The 27,485-nt window shown below is 39.2% G+C and overlaps 2 protein-coding genes across 2 annotated transcripts in view; both read right to left on the reverse strand.

Moving 5' to 3' along the window:
* Positions 1–19,421, reverse strand: part of LOC138145741 (uncharacterized protein PF3D7_1120000-like) — a 36,861-nt gene extending 17,440 nt beyond the window's left edge. The window contains exon 1 of the mRNA XM_069067371.1: positions 19,362–19,421. The gene's annotated coding sequence lies outside the window, so the exon portion shown is untranslated. The remainder of the gene's footprint in view (positions 1–19,361) is intronic.
* RPS6KA6 (ribosomal protein S6 kinase A6) overlaps positions 13,564–27,485 on the reverse strand; it is a 108,353-nt gene continuing 94,431 nt past the window's right edge. The window contains exons 21-22 of the mRNA XM_069067370.1: positions 26,189–26,329; positions 13,564–19,549 (exon numbers count right to left, since the gene is read on the reverse strand). Coding sequence (XP_068923471.1) covers positions 19,424–19,549; positions 26,189–26,329 — 267 coding nt within the window. The 3' untranslated portion in view covers positions 13,564–19,423. The remainder of the gene's footprint in view (positions 19,550–26,188; positions 26,330–27,485) is intronic.

The following is a 27,485-nucleotide window of genomic DNA, read 5'->3' on the forward strand; positions in this document are numbered from 1 at the left end:
AGCCACACATGTACAACCTATACTGAACTGCTTATCTTCCCAGTAAGAGTGGGTGACAAGGGAGAAAGGGAATGAATCTGGAATTCAAAGTTTTAAAATCAAATATTCAAATATGTATGTATATATATGTGTGTATGTGTATATATATATATATATATATACTATTATCAATACTCTTTTACATGTAATTGGGAAATAAGATATGTAGGCACTGGGGCATAGAGATCCACTGGAAAAGTCGAAAGGGGTATGGGAGAAAATATGGGAGAGAGCAGATTGGAGGAGGGGATATCTGTGGGACTGCTATTTTGGGGGGGTGGGTAGGGGAAAAACGGGGAGAAAATTTGTAACTCAAAATCTGGCGTAAACGAATGATGTAAATCAGAAGTTAATAAAGCATTTGAAAATAAAATAAAATAAAAAGTGAAAAATGCAAAAAAAAAAGTTAGCTTTGTGCCCTGCCCATAGATAAGGCAATATTTGGTGAATGAATGAATGAATGATGGAACCTACTTAGCTTTCAATTTTTCCTAGTGGTTGATAACAGTGGGGCAAAAAGCCTGTTCCAATTATGTGTAGCTTAGGAAATTAATATCCCTAGGACTCCATAAGGAAAAATTCTAGAAATATATGGGTGTCCCATGGATGTAAACTAGTCCTGTTATTAGAGTACCTGTAGGCTTTCAATGTACTTTTCTGATAATGACCCTCTGAGTGCATTTTACAGACGATGAAACAGACTCACAGAACAAAAAAGACCAAGGTCACCTTAGTAGAACAAGTATTATAATTCCCATTTTTACAGATGAGGAGAAAAGGGAAATGACTTGCCTACCTAGCCAATAAGTGTCAGTAGTCCAGGTCCTATACTCATTCTGCTACACCATAGTATGAGTCCCTGGAGATGGGTCAGCTCCACTGTCCAGAGCTACAATTATAGGCAGGGGCAAAACAAATCTCAAGATTTTCAAATCATTTATTCTTGTGTTAACTCATTCCAATTATAGTTACCTGTTGAGTAGACCCTCCCTATCCAACCCCATTCCCCAGTGACTCTGTATCCCTCTTTGTTAAGGAAACATTCAAAGACAATAGATCGTCTCAGCTGGGAAGGAGGTTTCTTGGGACAGGTATACCCTCTATGCCTGGAAGCCCTTGGTGCATTTCCCAAATGCTCCAGGACTTGAGAGGCACAATGAGGAAATTCCAGGAATACCATCTAAATCTTAATATGACCTTGTCTCAAGGGAGGCTGTGCACTACTCTGGGGGCTTTGCCCAGACCCAGAGTCACAGCGGGGAAGGCACAGCACAGGTTTGGGATTAAAGGAATTGAGGTCAAAGCTGTCCTAACAAGTCCACTTTTAAAGCTTTCCTAATTTAGACATGTCCCCCAAATGTCACCCTTTCTAAGTTCCTGAGCCAGATCCTGGAAAAGTCTCAGGAGGGGCCAGGTTCAGGAAAATGCAAAAATTACAACTTTTAGCATTAGAATTGCCCAGGGCATCCCAACTCAGATGCTAAATGGAATCTGTGAGGAAATGCTACCATCTTATGGCCAAGGAGGGGAAAGCACATAAAAGGAAAGGGATGAAGGGATATATAGGAAGGAAAGAAACATGTTTGTGCAGAGGCTGCAGAAGAGAGGGGATCAAAGGAAGGAAGTTGGGAGTGAGTTGGAGGGAGGGGAATAACACTGCAAGGAACAAGGTGATGAATGGGGAGAACCATCTCAATGCAGAACCCTGAATTTCCAAACTTGACATGTTTCCCAGGAATATTCCAGTCAGTGGAAACAGCAATGGATTTGGTGCCAGAGGAAATAGGGTCCAATCCTAGCTCTGCCAAAAGCTGTCTATGTGACTCTAGCTATGTCACTAACCTCTCTCCACCTCAGTTTCCTCATTTGTCTAATAAGGGAATTGCCCTCAACTGGCATCCGAGATATAGTGGGAACCAGTTAAGCCAATATCAAGTGATCATTTGCAACCTATAACAGCATCAGGGAGTCCACTGTAGAGATCAGCTGACTCCCAAAGGCCCCATTAGAACTAAGCTGTTTTGTCCAGGATCTAGACAACAGCTCTAACCTAAGCTCTATCAACATTGCTGTCTGAATCACTAGCTTGAACCTCTTCCCAGAAGGCACAAGCTGGTCCTTCCCATACCTCTTCCCATTTGGAGCTTGCACTACTCCCTTTGCCCCGAACCATACATGTGAATAGCACTGGCAGGTTTGCAAAGCACTTTAGGAGCATCATCCCATCTGATCCTTACCACAGCCTTGTGAGGAAAGTGCTAGAATTAGTCCAATTTTACCAATGAGGAAACCAAGGCTCCAAGGGGTTAAGTGAATGAACTCAAGAGAATTCAGTGTCAGGCTCACAGTCTTTCTCTCCTCTCCAACTTCTGCCCTTACATTAGGGGACTTCAAAATACTGCTACTCCCTCAAATATCCTTACCCCATAGTTCCACAGTGTTCATTTTCCATGGCACATTCCTCTACCCACCTCAGCAACACACAGAGGGAGTCATTCCCTTGAGCATGCCATCACTCACAAATGCTCCCCCCATGTCCATGCTCATGAACTCTGAAACTTCCTCATCTGGTCACAATCTGTTGTCAAACAATCTCTCCCGTCTTGCTACCCCAAACACTCTTCTTTGTCCTTATCTGGACCTCCAACCCCTCGACCCTTCAGTTCTTTTCCGGGTCATCATCCCTGTACTGGCTACACTCTTCTTCCTTCCCCATCTTGACCCCTTGGTAAAACAGTTCAACTCCATACTGTCCTCTTCTCTTGAATAACTTGCCCCCTTATCTTATAGCCAATCTTGGCCTGCCAAGTCTCAGTCCTGGATTAATCTCACCATCTTCTGCCTTGACTCCTACTCATATGCTGCAGAATGAAGCTGGGGAAAATCAGGAAACCACACTCACTGTATCCACTACAAATTTGTTATGTAATCTCATGGGCCCTCACTACTCCAAGAAAAGCCTTTTATATCTCCCTACCTTTTCCACTCACCATAGTGGCTTTTCCAAACCTTTTAAGCTCTTCTTACATCCCCTATGGCTCCCCTGCACCCTACTCTCAAAGCTGAGAACTTTGCCTACTATTCCACTGAAGCCATTTGCCAAAAGCTTCCTCTTAGGCAGCACAATGAGTGGATATGATACTAGGCCTAGGGTCAGGAAGCTGAATTTTCCTGAGTTCAAATCCAGCCTAAGACATTTACTAGATGTGTGACCTTGGGCAAGTCATTTAACCCTGTTTGCCTTAGTTTCCTCATCTGAGAGCTAGAGAAGGAAGTGGCAGACCACTCCAGTATCTTTGCCAAGAAAACCCCAAATAGAGACATGAAGAGTTGGACACAAGAACAAAATGGGGATAGTAACAGCACCTAGGTCCCTGGATTTGTTGTGAGGATCAAATGAGATAGACAGTATTTGAAAAGTGCTTAAACATAGTATTTGGCACTTAGTAAATTTTAGTTATCATCATTATTATTATTCCCTCCTACTCAGCTTGAGCTTTCCTCCATCTTCTTCTTCAGCTCTATTGCACATAAAGAGGTAGCCCCTTTCCTTAACAAGACAAACCCCTCTACAGGCACAAGTGATCCTATTCCATCCCATCTTTGCCAGCAGTTTTCCCCCTCTCTCATCCCTACTTTCTCACTTATCTTCATTCTTTCCTGGTCTGTTGACTTCTTCACTATTGCCTCTCTCCCATCCTCAGAAAAGTCACTTCATCCATTCATCCCCACTGGCTAGTGTCCCATTGCTCTCCCCTTTTTTTTTAAGCAATTGGGGTTAAGTAACTTGCTCAAGGTTACACGGCCAGGTGTTGCTGGGTGGGTGCTAAGTGTCAGAGCCCGGATTCGATCCCCAGGTCATCCCAACACTGGAGCGGGTGCTCTTACTCGCTGTGCCACCTGGCCGCCCCATGCTCTCCTCTTTTTTGTGACTAAACTCTTTCAGAAGGTCACTTACAACGGTGCCTCCATTTCCTTTCTTCTCAACTCTCTGCACTTTAGCCGTTGACCTGAAAATGCCCCCTCCAAAGTTACTAGCAACATTGCCACAGCGAAATCCAGTGGCCTTTTCTCAATCCTTATCCTTCTTGACCTTTGTGGCTTTGATGCTTTCTATCACCTTCTTCACCTTGATACTCTCTTCCCTCTAGTTTGTTGCACTATTTCTTGAGCCCCCCAATGTCCTCTGTCCTGGGCCCTCTTCTCTTCTCCCTCCATACTGTTTCACTTGGTGATTTCATCAGCTCCAATGAATTCCATTTCATCTCTATGCTGATGATTCTCAAATCTACTTATCCAGCCTTAACCTCTTTGTTGACCTCCAAAGAGTCTTGCATCTCTGCCTTTTGTATCTTGGACTGGATTTACTGTAGACATCTTAAACTCAACACATCCAAAACCAATCTCTCATTTCCTTTTCTTTCAAACCCTCCCCTCCTCTGAACTTCCCTATTATAGTCACAGGTACCACTATCCTCCCAGTCACTTGGACTTGAAACCTAGGAATCATCTTAGACTCCTCAGACTCTCTTAGAAACCCCTTCCTCCCCTAGCCAATCTGTTGCCAAGATCTATTGATTTTACTGTCATAATATTTCTTATAGACTCCCTCATCTCTCCCCTGAAACCATCATCACTCTAGTGCAGGCCCTTGTCACCTCCTGCCTGGACTATTACAATAGCAATGGATGGGTTGTCCTGCCTCAAGTCTGTCCCCATTCCAATCCATTCTCCACTCAGCTGCCAGTGATCTTCCTAAAGTGCAACTCTGACCATGTCACTCCCCTCTTCAATAAACTCTAGTGACTCCCTATCACATACGAGATCAAATATAAAACTCTGTTTAGCAAAGTATTTCTAATCTTTTTGTGCTTCATATTTGGGGCTCACCCTCAACTTTGAGGTCTAGTGACACTGGCTTCCCTACTGTTCCTCCACAAGATATTCCATCTCCCTCCTGTGGTCATTTTCCTTGACAATCCCCATGCTCCCAATCTCCACCTCCTGGTTTCCCTAGCTTCCTTCAAGTCCTAGTTCAAATCTTACCTTCTACAGGACACCTTTCTTGTTCTTCCTTAATCCTAGTACCTTCCCTCTGCTGATTATCTCCCGTTTAGACTGTGTATATGTTGTTCACACATAGTTGTTTGCATGTTGTCTCCTGTATTAGACTGTGAACTCCTTGAGGGCAGTGACCATCTTTTTTAACCTCTCTTCATATCCCTAGCATTTAGTACTTAGTAGGCACTTAATATTTCTTGATGAGCTGACTGAGGAAAGCAAGGTTCAGAGATGTTAAGTGATTTGCCTAGGGTCACAAAGCTAATGTCTGAGACAGGATTCAAGCACAGGTGCTTGGTTCTGAGTACTAATTCCAGCAGTTATGCCTCATCACTTCTCATACTCTGGCTATATTTCCACCAAACTGGACAACTCACCTTTCCCTTAATGCAGCCCCTCAAGTTTCCCCCTCTGCTCAAACTCCCTTACCAATACTACCACAGTGCACCCCCTTCCCATTTTTATTTGTTGAAATACTAGCCCTTCTTCAAAGACAGGTTCAAAAGCCTTCCCTGATCTTTCTAGCCAAAAGTCAGGGCTCCCTCCCTGGACCACTGTTAGTGCTTCAATTAGCCTTGATCACACCCCACCTTTTATTGGAGATATTTGTATATCTTGTCTCTCTTACTAGACTGTAAGCTCACTAAGGGCAGAGAATAGGCTTTATCTAGGCAGGAGGGACTAGGTATATCTCAATGAGTACCTGGCACAAGATTTTATAATGGGGGCATCTAGTCCTAACAACCACATCTAAGCCCCACTCCTCTCAGTGTGAATGGAGGGAGGAGGGCAAATTAGAATGTTTTAAGACTTGGGAGTCCTTCCCATCTTGTGATGCTCACAGTGAGGGGATGGGGAAAATGCCATGTTATGTGGAATATTAGTAATGGATTATGAAGGAAAAGGTGTCTAAAATAGAAAATCTCAGTGAAAGTGCTCATCAAAGTACACTCAGAACCATCAAAAATATAACTTACAACAAAAGAAACTTTCAGAGGAGAAGGAAAAGCAGCTATTATAAGACAGTGTCTTTAGATGAGAAGTAGCTAAGAATATCAGAAATGCCACATTAAGTTCATCGTCCAATTAATTTGATTAATGGGATCATAGACTTTGAGCAGGAAAGGGCCTTCAAAGTCATCCTGTCCAACCTCCTTATTTGGCAGATAAAACTGAGGCCCAGAGAGGTGAAGTTACCTGTCGAAGGTCACTCAGGTAGTATTTGAACCCGGATCTCATAGCTGTCAATTCAGTTCTCTTTCTACCACATTAATGTTGTCAAGCACCTATTATGTTCATAGCACTGTGCTGAATGTTAGCAACCAATATAGTGGCAAAAATGGAACCATCCCTGCATGGATGGAGGTTACATTCTACTGGCCTTGCTCTATGTAAGGACCAGTGTGCACAGCCCCACTGAGACACACAGTGATGTGTTTACTGTGGACTAGGGTGACAGAGGCTCCCCAGATAGCAGCTGTGCCCATGCTTTCCCCATCAGTGTCATCTCTAAAGTTTTTTCTGTAGTTTGCCCAGCTGTGTTACAGCTGGAGCCCCAATTCATGGGGCTCAAGATAATAATAATAAAAAAGTGAAGTATCATAGAAAATCCTGGCTCCTGAAATCAGCCTTCTCCTGGGGAAAGCTAGCTCTGCCCTGGCGGCTCTGTGAAGTGGCCTAGTGCTAAGGGCAGGGACTGAGTCCCCATGCCATCACTTGTGGTGCCAAGCACTAAAGAATGAGAGGAAAATGGAGACAACTAATAACTGGAGGGCAGGAAAGCCTGTCCTTGGCAAATGAATAATGTGACAGAGAATAAAGGGCCTTATTTTCCTAGGGCATAAGGGTAATTTTGTCCTCAGACACTGCAATCCTTAAATGCAACTCTGGAGGGTGAGCTGGCTCTGCCTTCCTCACTGTGTTGGCAAGGAAAGCAATATGCAGATGATACATCCCTATGGCAACCCAGTGCAAGGAGTTTGGCTTGAACAGTCCGGCAAGGAGTGAAGAAATGGGTTTGAAATCAGATAAGGAAGGCGTCCACAGCCAGGACCTTTGACCCCATCTTGGAGGGAGTGAGATAGAGAGGATAGCGAGTCTGACATCACGAAGGGGTAGACCTTCTCCAATGAGCCACGAGCCCTTGCCCAGGGCCTGACCTAGTGTAGTCTCTAGAGGACGTGGACCCTACTTCTGGTCATAAGATAACTAGCATTTTACCTTTTTAGAACATTTGAAAGTTTACAGAGCTCATAATAAGTGTGTGAGGTAAGTAGTGCCAATACTATTAAACATAATTTTACAGATTTGGAAATTGAGTCTGCTGCAGTACGAATAGGAGAGTTGGTTGTCGGGGTAAAAATGTTGGGAACCTTGGGGGGAAGCAGCCATTTTCTTCTTGAGTTTGTGAGGGAAGAAGGAAACCAGGCATTGTTTGCAATGTACCCTAGGTTTGGGGGAAGTACTGGGCTTTTCAAAGGGTTCAGAAGGTTAGGTAGAATAAATGCTACATGGAATAAAAAGCTACAGGTTAAGTTAGCCCAGAGGGATGGTGTTCTCAAGAATGGAAATATGAGGACAAATAGAAAAAAAAAGACTTTCAATGAGGAAAAAACCCTAAATTGTCTGAAGCAAGGCTTCTATGCCTTAATCCTGTAGACATCTCTCCACTTTCTCTGAATGTTTTTAAATGTATAGAATCAAATACGTAGAATTTCAAAGGAAAATGATTATATGGAAATGCAGTTGACAAAATATTTTTAAAAGGAGTTGATGGACCCTAGATGAAAGACACCTAGACTTCAAAAGGCATTGTTATAGATGCACAGGACATGCACCAAAAAGAATGCCTCCATTGTCAAAACAGGAAAGGCAGTGGAGTGTGTAAACTGTGGACCAGTAAGCTAGATGAATTCTTGGAAAAATCCTCTAATATATTATTAAAAGGATGGTTAGTGAATATCTAGACAAGGAAGCAGTGATCACAAAGTGCCAATATGACTTCTGCAATACTAGATCATTATAGGATACTTTAATTTCCTTTTTTGATAGGGTTAGTGCATTAGTAGATTAGGGGATGCTATAATAGATATAGTTTACCTTAATTTTAGACAAGATTTGCCGTTTCTCATGCTTTCTGTCAATCTGGTAGATTTGGAACTAGATGTCAACTTGTGAGGAAGTCTATAGTGGAGTGTCCCAGGGATCTATGCTTGTTTCAGTACTGTTTATCATTTTTATCAGTGACTTGGATAAAGAAATAGATAGCATGTTTATCGAATATGAAGATGACACAAAGCTAGACAATAACTAATTCTGACATCTGTCAGGATCCAAAAAAAATTTTGCACAATTAAATGCAACAGACAAATGTAAAGGCTTATACTTGGGTTTCAAGACAGGGAAAGCATGCCCAGCAATCAGTTCATCTAAAGAAGGTCTGAGCATTTTATAATAATAGCTAGCATTTGTGTCACTTTATGGTTTTCAACATGCTTTACAAATAATCTCATTTTTTCCTCACAACTCTGAGAGGTAGGTGCTATTATTATCCTTAGTTTTACAAATGAGGAAACTGAGGCAGGTGGTGACTACATGACTTGCCCAGTGGTAAGGCTGGATTTGAACTTAGGTCCAGTGCCTTATCCACTGTGCCACCAAACTGCCTTGAAAAGGAGGGAAACTGAAAGCTCACAATATATTCTTTGTTTTGTTTTTAGATCTCAGTGTAGGAAACACAGTAAGGAAACTCCCTTTGCACCTACTTCGCAACTTTTTAGAGAGTTCCTGGGGGCACTAAAAGGTTAAGTGACTTAGCTAGAGTCATATCCTAGTACTGAAGGTATCTTCTTATGTCTAGGGCTAGCTCATTATACCACACTACCTCTTGATAGAAGTTAATAGTGTGCTATGGCAGCCAAACCCCTAAAGTGAGCTCAGGCCTCATTGAGAGACATCCTTTTCAGAAACAAGACGGGGAGTTTCACTGCACTCCGCCCTGGTCGGACATCCTTTGGAGTATTGCCTTCAATTAAGGGGGCCACATTTTAGGTAAAAAATCATTAATAGACTGCAGCAACCAGGAGAGTGGCTAGACATTAGCATGTCATAAGAAGACTGACTGGAGGAACCTGGCATGTTCAGTACAGAGAAGAGAAGATTTAGGAGGGATGTGAAAGCTGTCTTCATGTATATGAAGGACTATAATGTGAAAGAAAGATTCATTTTATTCTGTTTGACCCCAGAAGGTAGAACCAGGAGCAGTGGAAGGAAGTTTCCAAGAGGGAGATATAGGCTTGATGCCGGGAAAACCTTAACTCTGAGCTATCCAAAAGTGGAAGGGCTTCTCTGGGAGAGATGACTTCCCTGGAGGTCTTCAAGCAAAAGTTGGATGACTGCTGCTTAGAGGGGCCTCCTATCCTGTTAGCGAGAATCCTTATGCAGATACTGGTTGGACTGAATCACTGAGGCCCTTCTCAACTCAGATGGGAGGGATTTTGTGAGGCTAAGAAACTTGCTCAAGACTAGTCAGCTATTAAGTGCCAAAGCTGGGATTCAAACCCAGATCTGACTCCCATATGTCCAGTATTCTTTCTATGATACTATATACTCTCTCTCTCCAGAGGCAATAGGGCTAAGGAAATGCTTTCACCACGCAAGTTTGTTTGGCCCTAGGGTTGAGGTAGCTATGTGCTTATTTATTAGTGTTTATTAGGACTAATCTTTTCTGTATGATATTGTCAATGTAGGGAAGTCCCAGTGTGGAAACTTTCCCACTGATGCTGATCTGTGACCTACCATCTTAGAGTGCTTGAGACAAAGGTTAAGTGACTTGCCCATGGTTACATTGCTAAAAATGTATCGGGGTGGCAACAGAACCCAGGTCTTGCCTTTAAGCGTGGTACCACTTTACCCACTATACCACACTGCCTCTCAGTAGGAACAATTTAATGACAGATCACATTTCCATGCTACTTAGAGGATTACAAAGAACAGCTGCGTGCAGTAGGTAATGCAAGTATTTGCTACCAGAGCACACATCTACTCCTAAGCCATAGTTTCATTATCAAGACAAACCTGTCAAATTGGTACTGTTATTATTATTATTATTATTACTCACATTTTACAGATGAGAAAACTGAGGCCTAAAGAGGTTAAGCAATTTGCTCAGGGTCACATGGCTAGTAAGGGGCAGAGCAGGGATGTGAACCCTACTTAGCCTCTTGGTATAAACCCAGTGTCTTTGCCACTAGGCTAGGTTGTATTCACTTCAATAAAGTAGTTTTTCACAGCAACAGTTCCTTCCGATCACTGCCAGGTGGCATACTTGACCCAGTAGAAGCTTCCTGATCCAAGCCTCCCAGAGCCTAAATCTCACCTAGCTAGCTGCCTCCAATAGCAGGAGCCTGGTGGCTAATCTGACCCTGTCTCACACCACACCCGTCCTAATGGTAGTTGGCTCTGTTGCCCTAGGCACTGCTTAGCACACATAATCCTATCTCTGCTCAGTCCCTGATTAGACACTGAAATGTGCCTTGGCAACAGTGGATAGGGTTGGGGTAGTGGGAGTGAGAGGATACCAAAGGCACCTCTCAGGAAAGCTGCGAAACCCTCATTAGTTTTCATTTGAAAAAGTTGCCTCAGGTATATTTCTGATTGGGAGTAACTGAGCCCCATTTTTGAGCAGCTTTAATTGAATTCACTTAGGGCCACATTTACTAATGCAAGGCCTTGAGTTGCTGCATGGATGAAAAATGACCTGGCTCTTGTTTTTGCTTTATTTCTAGCCATTTCCCAGCTACAAAGGCAGTCAACATGCAGTGTAACATGGCTGAGTCTGCTACAGGGTATTAGTGAGCAATCCAGAACAGAAGAAAAAAATTCATGTACACTAGCTTAGGAATGGTGGGGCAAACTTAGAAATGACAGACTGCCACTTGGCAGGCACCTGCACCTGGTCATGGGGGGAGGGGAGGTGCAGGGGAATATTCTGGCTGCAACTTCCTGCCCTCTCTTAAACCACAGGCATTTGTGGTAACCCATCTTTTAAGGCAAGGTCTTTGCCTGTGGTTTTTTTCATCATGAAGAATCTGGAAGCACAGGCTCTGCTCCTGGTCCTAACTGACAGGGAGACCTCTGGCAAGTCCTCATATGTCCCTGAGCCTTAGATTCCTCCTCTGTAAAATAAGAAGAAACTGCTTCCCACCACCATCTCCTCTGGCCAAGCCATCAATCTCTCTATGGTTCTATAATAGCATCTTCATTATTCCTCCTGAGGAAGCTGCAGTGGTTAAAGCCATGCTGGAACTATAGGCCTCACAGTCCTTTCCCTCCCCCCTGCCTGGATTGATTTCCTAATAGAATGGGAAATGAGTCAAACCTGCTGCTTTTGCTAATTAAAATGATCTTAGAGCTGAAGGAACATAGTGGCCACCCGTGGTTAGGGGTGGTGGTTGGGGGGGGGGGTTAATTCATTGTGCAGAAAAACAATTTCCTGGGACTCCTGAAGCCTTTGAGGCTCCTTTGTCCCTGCATTGGTATAAGCTACTTCAGTGGTTTTTCAGGTGGGTTTCTCTTCTGGTTTGCAAAGGTTGCCACTCAAGAATTCTGGGAGAATTTTAGGAACTTTATAGCATAAAGATATATGAAGGCATCCCCAGAAAGGTCAGTCCATTGATATTCTAAATGCTTCACTGGCAGGAAACCAGAACAAGAATGTTCCAAGGCAGTGGTCACCCTACCTTAGTCAACCCCCTGCAATCTTCATAGGGGGTAGATGGGCAAATTTTCAGATTCTCTCCCCGCCCCACTTTTGTGAGGGAAAAGAAATAAAAACTCCCAACATAATCACTTCCTACCCCCACCCTTGCTCCCCTTACCAGTAACAGCTTATGTGTCCCACAAGTAGTTTGGCTAATAGAATTTGTGATGACAGCAAAGAGAAATAGTCCCACTTCTGTACATGAGGGTGTGTGTGGGGGGATGGCATGGGAGGGCAGGTACTGCTTCTACCACAGAGAGAAGCTAAGGCAGGCCACTGGGACAGAAGCCATAAGCATCACTAAAAAGAGGGAAAGTGAGTGCTTTGACAGAGGAAAAAGAAGCAGGGCCAGGGCTAGAGGTTGAGGACCCAAAGAGTGATAGATGGGGACAGAAATGTGTGAATGAATGGCTGTGATCCAAACAAAGCAAAAGGCCAAATTGTTAGGTATTTAAGTTTCCCATATCCATTTCAGAGTAAAAATAGGGAGAAGTGTTTAGGTAAACATGATGTAATTGGGCATTTTATTTAAATTGTTACCTTCTCGTAATTGAGCAGTTTTGGTCCTCTTTTGACAGCAAGGAGAGGGAGAAGGGGAAAGACAGAGAGCCTCTCTCTCTCTGACAGGGGGGAAAAACAAATAAACATGGCAGACCTCCCAACGTTTTCCAGGGACAGCTGTTTACCTTGAACTGAGTTGAGAGAAACATAAGTGGTATATGTAACTGCAAACATCTGTTACTGAATTTTTTGTTTTAATTTTTTTTTGAAAGGTTGGGTATATAGGCGAAGGAATGATGACCACTTTAATATAGAAGACTTTCTTCATTCTCTGGGGATTCTTTATATACAACTGCAGATCACAGGGTACCACAATCTCCAAAGAATTAAAATTATGGGTCATCCAAAGGGCAGTGGAGAAGATATGGTGGCTGTGAGCAGGCTATAGCACATTACCAAAAATGACTCACATACACAAGGGGCATAAAATCCATCATCCAGAAAATACACAATTGAAAGAGGTGTCAAATCAGGAATAAATTATGAACAGTCTGAGTATTGCATTGATGCCCACAGACTATTGAAGGATGCAGAGGAAGGCCTGCAGCACACTGGGCATATCCTTCACAGAGGATTTATGGGAAGGTGAAGAATTGTACAGGATAAGAAGGCCAACGTACGTGGCGCTCTGCCCCAATGTGGAGGGTACTCACACTGATACAGATCCAATGAAGCAGACAATTCCAAGATTCTAGTGAGTGCGATGCAGATTCTTCACTATGAATTTAGCCCTCAGGGAATGCTTAATTTCTATAAGGATATTTGATTCAAAGCTTTAAGGAATATGAATCAATTCCTCAACATAATCTTAATTAGTATTTACTGCAGAAAAGACCCGTCCTCCAATATGAAGGCACACTGATAGCCCCACCTGAGTCCTAAACATTTTTATATGCTCTTATGCTCAAAAGTCAGTCATTTGAGTTTTCTCACTTTACAAATAAAAAGAAACCAGTGGAGTGATCTTAGAGTAGAAAGATCTTATAAAATGAGAGTAAATGTATTCTGAAACACTTTTCACAAGTGGACTTTGAACACAGGGTAAAAGGTAGATAAACCATACAATGAGTACCACAAGGTTAGTAAGAACAGCAGTCTCAAAGTTTATACCCATACACCCATAAATGATCAAGTGTGGTCGATTATAAGGTATTATAAAGTTGCAGCCTTTTTATTCTAGTACCCAGAGAATGCCAGTTATTGAACATGGTATCTCCATAATTGTTGATCACAGAATTTCAACAAGAACAAAAATAAATACAATTTCTATGTTGTCTTTGGCATGTTGTAAATTCAAAGTGAGAGCTGTTTATCAGCAGCACTGCACAAGGAAACACAAACTGGAGAATGCACTACTGGAGTCAGCCTTACAAGGAGAAGAATGTAGTACAATGCAAACTTGAATGTCAACATGTACAGTGCTTGAAAGAAAACATTTTAAAATTAAGCAAAATAAATATGATATCAACTCCATCATATATTTATAGAAGGAAATAAGAACTACAATATCTAAACACTGGGGACCTTTTATTCCATTGCAGTTTGTAAGTACCATCGCATGTACATTAAATTGCATACAACTTCCACTTAATGCCCTTTTCTGTATTGAGAATTGCGGTACAAACATGCCAGTACAATACTTAGTCGAATCAGAGCATCAGTGCAAAAATGCCAAAGTGCTTGAGAAATGTCAACAAAGCAACATAGAGATCCTCACGTAACTAATGTGGTTAAAGAGTCTACTGAACTCATGGATAACAGAACACTTCCTCTGGCAAAGAACACATTCTCCTCAAACTTTTGTACTCTGGGGGATTTAGCCCAAAAGTCATTTTTGTTTTGGAAAGGTCAGCATGAAAACATTTAACTGAAGGGTAAAGATAACGCATGTGACATCCTTAAAACTTGTTTCTGCGGAGAAGTGTTTTCATCAATTTTAGGTGCTCAGTAAAGATTTGCTGAACTTCGGTGAATTCCTGAGGTTTAAAAACAATTAGATATCACACAACACGTGAAACTTACACTTCTGTTCAACTTTTTTTTTTTAAAGCACACAGTAACTTTGGAAGGATGACTTGAGAAAAAAAGATTCAAATATTTAGAACACAATCTAAATAATACTAACATAGAGGGCAGAAAGAGGCAATTACATCTAAAAGGCCATAGTCTATGACAAATATTTGATTTTAAGATGTTAATACACATCAGCAGGTAGTACAATGCCTACTAGTATGGTGTCACACAATTAGCTACTTAATAAATGTCTTTGAATAGTGAATTAGTTCACGTAATTAGACAACTAAAGGAAAGAACTCTAGTCACCAAAATAAGCCTTGTGTATTTGTGTTTGCATATGTGTCTGTCTCGTGGGGTTGGTGAGCCTAGTACATAATCCTAAATAGAGCATTACATAAGTCTTTATAAGCGTTAGGTCAAAAACTGCTTGCTCTCCAGTAACTAGGAGGTGACATCTTGCATATATGATGTAAGCAAACTTAACTTTGAGAGGATTTTGCTTTTGTCCTTAATTGTGTTGTTTCAACTCTAGGGAATCTTAAGATATCAAGGTGAAGTGTCAATGTCTACATTCAGGAAACACGACTCCTTTCATATCCACGGGAATTAGTAACCCAACGGAATTCAGGTGATCAGTCACAGGATGTTGCTGAGCATCACCACTTTATTTTTTTAATTACATAATGCACTTGAATAAAATATAGTAACAATAAAACCAGAAAGAGCGCATCCTCAAAGGTATGGTGTGGGTTGCTAACACCCTCCTGCATGAGATGGCAAACACCATAACACATACACATATATGTAGAATATATAATTAAATGTGGCGTTTAATTATATATGATATATAAAATCAGAAATATATGCAGATGTGTATATATATGTATATATACATATATATATATATATAGTTATTCTACAAATGCATGAATCAACTGAAATTTAGGATGCATTTTTAAATGGTAGTTGGTCCATCTAGGTTTAGTATTGCTTGCAACCTCACTGAAAAAGTACTATCAGAACAGGACCTCTATGTCCCAAAGACTAGCTTAAGTGAACAGAGCATTACACTCGAGAAAAGAGTAAGATGAGAGCCCATACTTAAAACACGAAAGTTTTAAAAACATTTCTGGGAACTTAAGCTTCCAGTGCCAATCCACTGTGTCTTAACTTCTCAGACCTGTTTGTAAAATCAGGACAGTATTGCAGGAAGCATTGTAAGGAATCAGAAACACTAGCGATCTGCAACGTACGTTTCTCCAATGACAGAAAAGCTTTCAGATAATCCATAGATTTCAAAGTGGAAGAAGGGATGAAGCTGAGCAAAGCAAAAGCACCTTAGGGCAGCTGACTGGGGGACACACTCCTAGGTAGGACTGAGTCTTCCCTGTGTGGTAACCCTTCATTTTCATTTTCACTTGAGAGTTAAATGATCTAATAAGCCTTTATAATTTAAAAATGCAAATTCTTTAGTGTTAGTCACTTACACATTAATGTGAATTTATTCAACAAGATTGCATTCCTCCCAATACTTGCCACACTGAGAGAATGGTAATTTGGACTGAGGGGATGGGAGGTAGAAAATTTTGCATCATGGAACCCTTTGGGGGGGTAAGTTGAGGTAGGGGTATCCCTAGGGACAACTGTGGGACACATGAGAACACCAGCAGAGCAGCATGCAGAAGTGGTTGACAAGTACAGACAGGGAAGTGGATGGATGACAAAGATAATCTTGGTCAATTTCCAAACTCTTTGCCCAGGCCTTAGTTTTAGCCTATGCCAAGGAAAAAAGACAGAGGGTAGGGGTAAGGGAGAGGAGGGGAAGAGGAGGACTCTTTTCTTTTGCCTTTTCACTCTGTCACATGGTCTCTATTCCCAGAATGTAGAACTCAAAGACTAGTACTGCAGTCCACCTACATTCTAGGTTAAAGAGGCATTTGAGAGCTAGACTGGGCATCTAACCATGATCTAGGGAACACTATATTGATGGAAAATGCATCTGAATCTTCAACTACCTTACAAATGAACTTTCGGAACACAACCTGTTTTTAGGCTGGGGAATACTTGTACATGTGAAAGCTCTATGAGCTCACTGGAAGAAAACTATTATCAAATCTACATTTTTACTGTGGAACATGTTTCACTGTTTTGATACCAACCAAAATAAAGTATAGGAATTCAATGCATAAGCATTCCTGGGTCTAACAAAATAGGCTGAAGCTTAATCTTCGTGGAAGGACAGAAGTTGTCATTTCTCCCCTTCACAAAATGACTACCACCAGCACTAGACTTACATACAATTTAACTTGTAAATGTTTTCCTGAGTTTTCTCATGGTACGATGTGCTTTAGGACTTAAAGATAGTTGTTTTGAGCAAAACTGGTCTTGGGTTTGAGAAAGATAAATTAAATGTTTACTTTATATATCCCTTCCCCCACTCCAGTATTGCAAAACTAAGTTGTCATTAAATACTGCCAACAACTCTTATTTTTGCTAACTTGAAGGAAAATCCCACAAAAGTGAATACATCAAAGAGATCACAAAAGAGATCACAAGAGGGCCACAGTGAATTTTGTAGGAAGTGAAGATGAGTTCAACCAAAAAAAAACCATGTCCTGTCTAACCCTTGCCACTCCAATGCCTTCTTTCATGAATAGATGATATTCCTACCTGGCTTTCCTTCTACAAAATGAGTTCTGTTTTAAGTGAAATCTTAGTTCAGACTTCATACTGCTAGGCTAGCATGTTTGAATTTACAAGGAAACTTTTGGTAATCTAACCATTAGAAAATGGCACATCCATCAGGGTATCTTTGTGCCCTTTACAAAGTGTCAATTGGAAGAATCATATCAGATGGGGAATCCCTTTGTCTAATACTGATTGTGTACCCTAAAAATTAGTAGGATTGTATGGCATGGTCCTTCTAGGTATGAAATGAAATTTCATAAAATTACATTTTCCTTTTTCCTTTTTAAACAAAATATTGTCTATGGAAAATTGGCAAGTAATTTTAGGATCATTTCCATTTCCTTTCCCAATTTTACTTCCCAAAATTTTATTACTAGAGAAACACATATGAAAACAGATCTTTAAAAGTTCTAAAAATCCAACAGCAAAACTATACTTTTAAGCTTTTGTTATCAACTTTGATAGGATGATGACCTAACAGGACCAATAAGATGATGACAAGGTGGGTAATAAGTGGGAAGATATGAACAGACTGTCGTCACATGTGAGCACTTCCTGTAACAAAACAATACGAGAGAAGAAAAAGCCCAAGCAGGACAGGAAAAGTCAGCAGATAAGACGCCAGTAGAACTGTTTCTAAACGATGTATTCCATGTGGCATTAGATGCTCTTTAATGTCTTTCAAGTATTTCCAATAGACAGTTCAAAATGAGAGATACAAACTTTCACACATCACACCCAAAAACAGAGCTTGGTGCACTGGGGATATATCATTTATATAATGAAAAGAATATGTTTTCTTTTATTAAATACCAACCCTCCATGTCTCCCAACCTAAATGGCATATTTCTGCACGCAGAAAGAAATTTCCTGCTCTCAACTGACTAAAATTAACCCACACAGCAAACAGCGCTCCTAGCGCACACAAGTAGTTCACAGATAGTCACCAAGCAAAATCGGAATAACCTCCAGTTTACATTCATAATTTGCTTCTGCCAGTAGTAAGAGTATTAATGGCATCACCTTAAAATGTTTCATTTAGTTATTTTTCCATTATTTAGAGAGTCCATCACTTAGAGAAAACAATACCTACTACAGAAGTGGTTCTGAAGTCTAAATTCAATGATCTCAGACCAGTTTGGCTTTTTGATGAAGTCTGATTTTAAAATGTGCTCAAATTTAGATGTTGACCATTAATGTTATTTCTTATTTAAAATGCTATTCACCCTAATGAATTTAAACTATCACATAATATTTTCTAAAGTTTACTGAAATGCACACTATTATCACATGTGCTAAGTGCACAAGTACTACACTAAAATGTCAGTAAGATTACCATACATTTCAGAGGAGATTACCATGGCATCCTGCACAAGGCAGTCAGAAAAACAGCAGTGTAATTCATGTGTAAAAGGGGCAGGTCATGATTGAATCTGACTGGTTAAGCTCAAAGAGTGGCATGTAACCAAGTCAGTGCCAACATCAGATTCATATTCTCAAAGGTTGAATCCTATTTAACATATTACACCATTGATGACAGTCTCTGGGGGGGAAAGTCTCTGGTTTTCTTAGAAAGCCCCCAATTAGATTTAAATTTTATAGGAGTCTGATGGACACCCTTATATCTAGATGAAGTCACTCAATGACTTGACTGGGTAACATGCAGATCTAAACTGCATCTTTTGTCTTAGCCGAGCCTTGTGTCAAGGCCTTTGCATCAGGTATCCTGGGAGTTCTCACACTAGCCCTAATGCAGTTTCTGCTGGCACCAAATTGCCAAGTCTATACTTTGGCAGCTACAGCGAGTTAAATAGAGTCCACTGATTATGGAAAATGACAAGTTTCTATACTTGTTTAAAATGACACAAACCAAAAAAGGTTTTCTAGCAGGACTTGATGTTAAAAAAAAAAATACTGATACTGCTTAGCATTATATGTCATTATGTACATCCTGGTCACTGGAAATGATTGCCCCCAAACCATTCTTTATGAAACCAGAGAAACCATTAGTAACATATCCACAGCTGGAACAAACTTCTAAGAAGTCAGTTTGCAGGAATTCTTTAGGGTCTCAACATACCCTAGTGTTTAACTTTAACGCACAGACACCGCTGCAAAACAACATTGTATGAATTTTGTGGACCTGTGGTGGTTTTTAAAAATTTTTTCTAAAAAAAGGACTTATACAGAATTTTCAAGTAGTGTAGCAGAAAACTATATATATGCCTTTGATCACCGATTAGGTAGAGAGAAGAGAGAGCCATTCCTCCGATTTTCCCTTCCTCCAGTTTGGCAATCTTACAAGTCTGTGGATGTTAGCTTTTTCATGCTCCTCCGTTGAGCTAAACTCGAAGCAGCGACAGGCTCTAAGACTGGCTGAAAGGTCTTGTGATTCAGTGCAGAGTATGTAGCAGCCATTGCTCCCTGAAATAAGAGAAAAACATCACAACATGAAAGACTGCTGAGAGAAAGAAGTAACTTCTGTAGTAGATCTTTTGCAATATTTAAATGAAAACAACAGCCCTGGCCTGCTCTTTTCCTCCATCTTCTGCCATTATCCTCAGCGACTCTGACATACCCTTTAGTTGCCCTTCTCACACGAACTCCACAATTTTTTGACCAACATCCCTATTCCACTTCAGCTACCCACCTTAAGTCTTATCACTTCTGACATCTTGAATTCTCCAAAATTTCCTCTCTGACCACATCTACTGAACTTGTTCTCCCATGTCCCCAGGACTCTCCAGTCCCTCAACATTTCCCTGTTATCTGAATCACCCCTGTTCTGGCTTCACTTAGCTTCCTATTCAACAGCAACCCCAGAGCTAAATACCTCCAGTGATATGCTCCCTATTGCCCCAGAATCCTGTCTTTGACACCTTGCTCAACTGCCACATCCTCACCTTGCCAATCCCAAACTTTGCTCTTTCTCCTCTCATTCTCCCAAGTGGTGTTGTACAAAGTTCACAAACCTTGCTGGGATCATTACAAATTCATGCTAATAACTTCTGATACACGTGTTTTATTTATATCGCCTACTCCACAGTAATTATTCCAAACCTTTCCTCAACTCTCCTTGAGAGATTACTCATGCTCCTCTCACTTTGGGAATAACCTCACCAACTACTCTGAGGAGACTGACCTCCCTCAACTTGGCTCAAAATTTTTCTGTCTTTACTCACTCCCCCTCCTCTTTTGAACCCATCTCTGAGAAAATGCTGTTACGGTAGACAGCGTTCTCTTGGTTTTGCTCATTTCACTTTCCATTATTTCATGCGAGTCTTTACATGTTTTTTCTAAAATCAACCAGCTCATGATTAAAAAAAAATTATTTAATTTGTTTATTTACTTTTAGTTTACAACTTTCAGTTTCACAATCCCTTGAGTTTCAAATTTTCTCTCCCTCCCTCCCTCACACCCCCTGTCATGGTGGCATGTAGTCAAATACAGAATCTTCAAATATCTTCACATTAAACATCAGTCAGGTTGTAAAGAAGGATTATAAGCAATGGAATTAACAATGGGAAAGAGGAGACAAAACCAAACAAAGAAAAAGAAGGAGAGCAAGTAGTTTGCTTCAATCTGCATTCAGACTCCGCAGCTCTTTCTCTGGATGTGAATATCTCTTTCGATAATAAGTCTTTTGGAATTGTCTTATAACCTTACATTGCTGAGAGGAGCCCAGTCTATCAGCTCATGATTTCTTACAACAACACAATAGTATTCTATCACAATAATATACCACAACTTGTTTAGCTATTCCCCAACTGATGGGTATCCCCTCAATTTTGATTCTTTGCCACAACAAAGAGAGCTGCTATAAATATTTTAGAACATATAGGTTATTTTCCTTTTTGTTTTTTTTTTAATCTTTTGGGGAAACAGATGTAATATTGGTATTCCTGGGTCAAAGGGTATACACAGTTTTATAACTCTTTGAGCATAATTCCAGATTGCTCTCTAAGACAGTTGGATAAATTCAGTTTCACCAATAGTGTATTAGTGTTCTAATTTTTCCACATCCCCTCCAACATTTGTCATTTTCCCCTTCTATCATTTTAGCCAATCTGATAGGCATAAGATGATATCTCAAAGTTGTTTTAATTTGCATTTCTCTAAACAATAATGATTTGAAGCATTTTTCGTGTAATTATATATGATTTTGATTTCTTTATTAAAAAACCGTTACACTAATGCACTGTTGGTGGAGTTGTGAACTGATCCAACCATTCCATCCACTACTGGGTCTATTTCCCAAAGAGATTATAAAAAAGGGTAAAGGACCTACACATACAAAAATATTTATAGCAGCTCTTTTTGTAGTAGAAAAGAACTAGAAATTTAGGGGATGCCCATCAACTGGGGAATGGCTGAACAAGGAGTGGTACATGATTGTGATGGAAGACTACTGTGCTATAAGAAATGATGAACAGGTGAATTTCAGAAAAACTTGGAAAGACTTACATGAACTCATGCTGAGGAAAGCGAGCAGAAGCAGGAGAACATTATACACAGAAAACTGTGTGATTATCAACTATGACTGACTTAGCTCTTCTTAGCAACACAATGATCCAAGACAATTGTAAAAGACTCATGATGGGAAATGCTGTCCACATCCAGAGAAAGAACTATGGAATCTGAATGCAGATCAAAGCAGACTATTTCCACTTTTTCTGTTGCTTTTCCCTTTTTTTCTGATTCTTCTTTCACAACATGACTAATGTGGAAATATGTTCACACAACTGCACATGTATAACCTATATCAGATTGTTTGCTGTCTTGGGGAAGGGAAATGAGAGGGAAGGAGAAAAAAAAATATGAAACTCAAAATTTTTCTTTAAAAAAGGAATGTTAGAAACTAGCTTTACATGTAATTGGAAAAAATAAAGCGCTATTTAAAAATAAAAAAGAAGAAAACAAAAAAACCCATGCCTGTTCATATCCTTCGACCATTTATCAATTGGGAATGACTCATAGTCTTACAAATTTGACAAAATTCTCTGCATATTTGAGATATGAGAACTTTATCTGAGAAAGTTTCTATAAAATTGTTTTTCCTAATTTCTGTTTTCCTTCTAATGTTGGTTTTATTTGTATAAAAACCTCTTAATTTAATGTAATCAAAATTATCCACTTTATACCTCACAATGCTCTCTACCTCTTGTTTACTCATAAATTCTTCTCATCCATTCTTCTAATTTTCTTATATCATCTCCCTTTATGGCTAGGTCGTAAATGCAGTCTGACCATGTCTTGGTAAATGGTTTAGATGCTGGTTTATACCCAATTTCTGCCAGACTGCTTTCCAGTTTGTCCAATAATTTTTACCAAATGACAGATTCTTATCCCAAAAGCTTAAATCTTTGCCTTTGTCAAACACAAGGTCACTAAAATAATTTACTACTATGTATTTTATGTCTATTCTGTTCCACTGATCCACCTTTCTATTTCTTAGGTACCAGATAGTTTTGAAAATTACTGCTTTATAATATCTATTATAAGATCTGGTACTGCTAAACCTCCTTTATATTTTTTTCATTAATTCTTTTGGTATCTTGATCTTTTGTTTTTCCAAATAAATTCTGTAATTGTTTTATAGCTCAGTACAACATTTTTTTTGTAACTTAATTGGGATGGTATTGAATAAGTAGATTAGTTTAGGCAGGACTGTGGTTTTTTATTATATGGCTCTGTTCACCCATGAACAATTCCATTTCTCCAATTATTTGAATCTGATTTTATTTGTATGAAAAGTGTTTTATAATTATGTTCATGTAGCTCCTGGATTTGTCTTGGCAGGTATACTCCTAGGTATTTTATGCTGTCTACAGTTATTTTAAATAGGCTATCTGATGAGATTTTTTTCTTGGAGGGCTTTGATGGTGACATGTAGAAATACTGATGGTTTATTTTATATCCTGCTACTTTGCTAAAATTATTGTTTCAACTACCTTTTTAGCTGAATCTCTAGGATTTTCCAAGTATATTATCATATTACCTGCAAAAGGTCATAGTTTTATTATCTCACTGACCATTCTGACTCCTTCAATTTTTTTCTCTTATTGGTATTGCTTGCATTTTTAATAAAATACTGAATAACATTGGTGATAATGGGCATCCTTGTTTCACTCCTAATTGGGAAGACTTCTAGTTTACAAATAATGCTTACTGATGGTTTTAGGTAGATGCTTCTTAGAGTTTTAAGGGAAAATCCATTTATACATATGTTTTCAAGTTTTTTTTAATAGAAATGAGTGTTGTATTTTGTCAAAAGCTTTTTCTGCATCTATTGAGGTAGTCATATGATTTCTGTTAAATGGCCAGTTATGCTGATGGTTTTTCTAATATTAAATCATCCCTGCATACCTGGTATAAATCTCACTTGGTCACCATGTATAATCTTTGTGATATTTTGTTGTAGTCTCCTGGCTAGTACTTTATTTAGGATTTCTGCATCCATATTCATTAATGAAATTGGTCTATAATTATCTTTCTCTGGTCTTGTTCTTCCTGGTTTAGGTATTAGCACCATAGTTGTTTCATAAAAGGAGTTTGGTAGGACTCCTTCTTTGCCTATTATTCCAAATAATTTAGTACTGGAATTAGTTAACCTTTAAATGTTTGGTAGAATTCACTTGTAAATCCATTTGGTCCTGATGCTTTTTTTCTTACGTAGCTCATTTATGGACTGTTCAATTTCTTTTTCTAAAATAAGTTTATTTATATATTCTACTTCCTCTTCTGTTAATCTAGGAAGTTTATATTTTTGTAAGTATTCTTCCATTCCACTTAAACTGTTAAATTTATTGGTATGTAATCAGGCAACATAACTCCTAATAATTGCTTTGATTGCACCTTCATTAGTGGTCTATTCACCCTTTTCATTTTTGATACTAGTAATCTGGTTTTCTTCTCTCCTTTTTTAATCATATTAGCTAATGGCTTATCTATTTTATTGAGTTTTTAATGAAACCAACTTCTAGTTTTATTTATTAATTCAATTTTATTAATCTCACCTTTTATTTTTAGGATTTCCAATTTGGTGCTTAATTGAAGATTTTTAATTTGTTCTTTTTCTAATATTTCTAGTTGCAAACTAAAACTGAAATAATTCTATTTAACCCAATAAACAATAGCCTACTATATGAAAAATAAACCACACCCTCCTTCTGACATCTATATTTCTGTTCATTTTCCCAAGTCACAGAGGATCAAAACTCCAGTCCTTCTTCTTCCTTACCCTAACATCTAAGCATTTGTCAAGTCCTGTTAAATCTACCTCCACAATGTTTCTCATATTAATTTCCTTTCCATTCCCACTTTTATGACTCTAGTTCAGGCCTTCACCTCTGGTCTGGACTACTGCCATAGCTTCCTTTTTTCCCCTCCAAGAAAGAAAGATAGCTTTTTTAGCTTTTAAAAAACCTCTTGCTTTAATTCTTCCAGGAATTTTTACTGGCTTTTGTATCCAAGTTATATTTTTATTTGAGGCTTTGAATGTAGATATTTTTGAGTCATTGTTTTCTTTTAGGTTTGTGTCTTAATCTTCTCTGCTGTCATGAAAGCTCTTCACAATTATTATGGTGGGATTCTTTTTTTGTTTGCTTACTGTTTCAGCCTACTTCTTGACTTTAGACTTTATGTAGTTTGGGGATCAGTACACCTAAGGGGGATGTCTGGCCTAGACTCTGGGGCTTTCATAACTCAGATTGGATGCCTGCAAGATTTCAGTGTTCCTAATGTGATGTGATAGGGAAGAAGTCTGCTTGCAGCCCTCTTGGTCTGAGGTCTGCAAATTCTTAATCTAGGTTTGGGTCTATCAGCTTATCTTGGTTGGGAGTTTAAGTAGACTGCTGCTAGATTCAGCCACTCTTAGCCCATTGGGACACTCTGCAAGTTCATAGTGACTGAACTACAGGCTATTCCCTTGGACTGGGACTTGTGCCCTGATTGATCCAATGCAGGCTTCTATCTAGGCTGGAAGCTAGAAATGAGTCCCTGCTCTGCTCCCAGTATCAGAACCACATGGCTACTGTTTGCTTCCAAACTTGTTTCTTCTACAACACACAGCTAGGGCCCATCAGTGATCACTTCTCTCTACCATTCCTATTTGGAGATCTCCTTCTTCTGACTCAGTCTGATCATAAACTGGATAATGTACAACTGAACTAGGAGATGGCACCTGTTCCTATACCCTGCAGTATTTTAGGGATTCCCATATGTCAAAATCCTACTCATTATTCCTGCTCAACTAGCACCTTCTCCATGAAACCTTCCTTGGTGCCTTCCAAGTGAATGTGATTTCTCCATATTAGGAAACCCTGTAACACTGTACCCATCTTACAGCACTGAACTATAGGGAAGAACATGAGATTTGTCTCTCTGAATTGTTATATTCTGATCGGTAAGTCTAATTTGGCTGGGAATTTAAATCATAAGACTTACATGGGAGTCTAAACTAGTGTATGTTATATTATGAGCAAATAAGTACTAGCTGCTCATTTGGTAATATCAACTTTCTTGTTCCTTCTCCATTGATATCTAGATTGAGCAATAGACCTCAGAAGGCATAAGACACAAAAACAAAGAATCAAAACAAGAACAAACCTCAGGCAGCTCACTCCACTACTTTTATGCCATTAACACTGTAGATCTTCCCCATGACATCCTTTATAAGTCTACAACTGTACTAGAAGGAAGGAGCACTAGATGTCACTTGTGTCAACAGTGTCACCAGTTTTTGTTTCCTCCATTCTGTCTGCTGCCACAAATGATAGATTTAAAAGAAAACAAAAGCATGATAAGGTGTACAAAGTGAGGCAAGGGAAGATAGGAAGCTTTTCCTTCATCACATGGAAAAGAAAAACTAATGAATGCTGAGAAGGGTCAAAGATTTACTGTTTTAAAATAATAGTTTGAAGTTAAAATAATTCCTCAAGGTGGCTTTGTATCTGATAAAATAACCTCTTAAGATAATTACCTTACTGTGGTCAGTAGGATGACTTGCTTAGATATTAAATATAGACATTAAATATTAACAGAGTTTTAAAATAATTATTTTACCTTTACTAGATGTGGCGCATCTTGCCTGTTGAGCTGATAATGGGGTAACTGGTCCCTACAGGCTATCCATGAGTGTTTTAATACTTGTTCAGCAGTATACCGTTGATGTGGGTCTACGTGAAGCATATGGGATAACAAATCCTAAATAAAAATGAAAAAAAAATTTAGCTAAACCAAACATGAAATAAATAAGATGCCATTTCATATATTTCTTAAATATAAACACTGTAGTTTCTATAATTTCCATTAGCTTAATGGAATAGCACATATATTGAAAACAGTCAAATAGTAAAAGAGATAATTTCCCAAAATATATCCATTTTGGCCATTCCTATTAACTAAGAAAAGCCACATGTGTGAAGTTGCAATGTAGTAAGTGAAGGGGAAGGGAAAGTAGCTTTCAGAAAATGGCTATAAAGCAGCAACCACTACCCTGAAATATGGTAAGTGATCAAAAAGAAGGTAACTATAGAACTATACTACTACTATGACTCCAAAAGTAAATGCCTGAGACATTTGGGGATAAGGGAGAAGGGTTCCATGTGGCTAATTTAGTTGATAATTGGATTCTACTGTATGAAACACTTAAGAAAGCAATAAAAGCAAATATCTAAATCTAGTATTCACTCTTAATCACCCTTATAATGTTTGAACTGCTGCAGTGCTAAGTTCTTCTATTATAGCTACTGTGAAAGCCCTTAACTTCAATATCTCACATTAATGCATGATATTGTTATATATTATTACAATATACATCTTACCTCTATATTATCTTTCATATGTATATTACATATATATCACATCAATTATGATTACTCGTAATTGCAATGTGACAATAAAATGTATATGAATGGGTATACATGTATATGTACACACACACACACACACACATCCAGACCTGTGATTCCATAAGTTTGAGGAACTCCCAGTGTGGGGACTCCTTCAATTCATCATTAATTTATGTGTGTTTAACAAGATTTTATTCAGATCTTCCTGACTCAAGGCCAGGCCTATATTAACACTAAGCCATATGGCCTCTCATATTTATTATAGACACAGTAAAATAATATTTAATTTTTGAAAATGAGATAATACTATTTTTAAAACCCCATAAACTCTTCTCAGATTCAAAATGAATGAACTTTTCAAGTTGTGGTCCATTCCCTCTTCTCTCCCCACTTATCTTGGTGGTAGAGGTAGTGGGGTGTCTGATATCAATTTAAATTTAACAGAAACTGTGACAATAATGAATTATAAAGTAGGAAGAACAGGATAATTATGGAAAGACATTGAAACA

The sequence above is a fragment of the Petaurus breviceps genome, unplaced genomic scaffold (assembly GCF_028583685.1).
Source record: "Petaurus breviceps papuanus isolate PSGF00001 unplaced genomic scaffold, PetGlider_PUasm1.0 90747, whole genome shotgun sequence".
Taxonomy (NCBI): domain Eukaryota; kingdom Metazoa; phylum Chordata; class Mammalia; order Diprotodontia; family Petauridae; genus Petaurus; species Petaurus breviceps.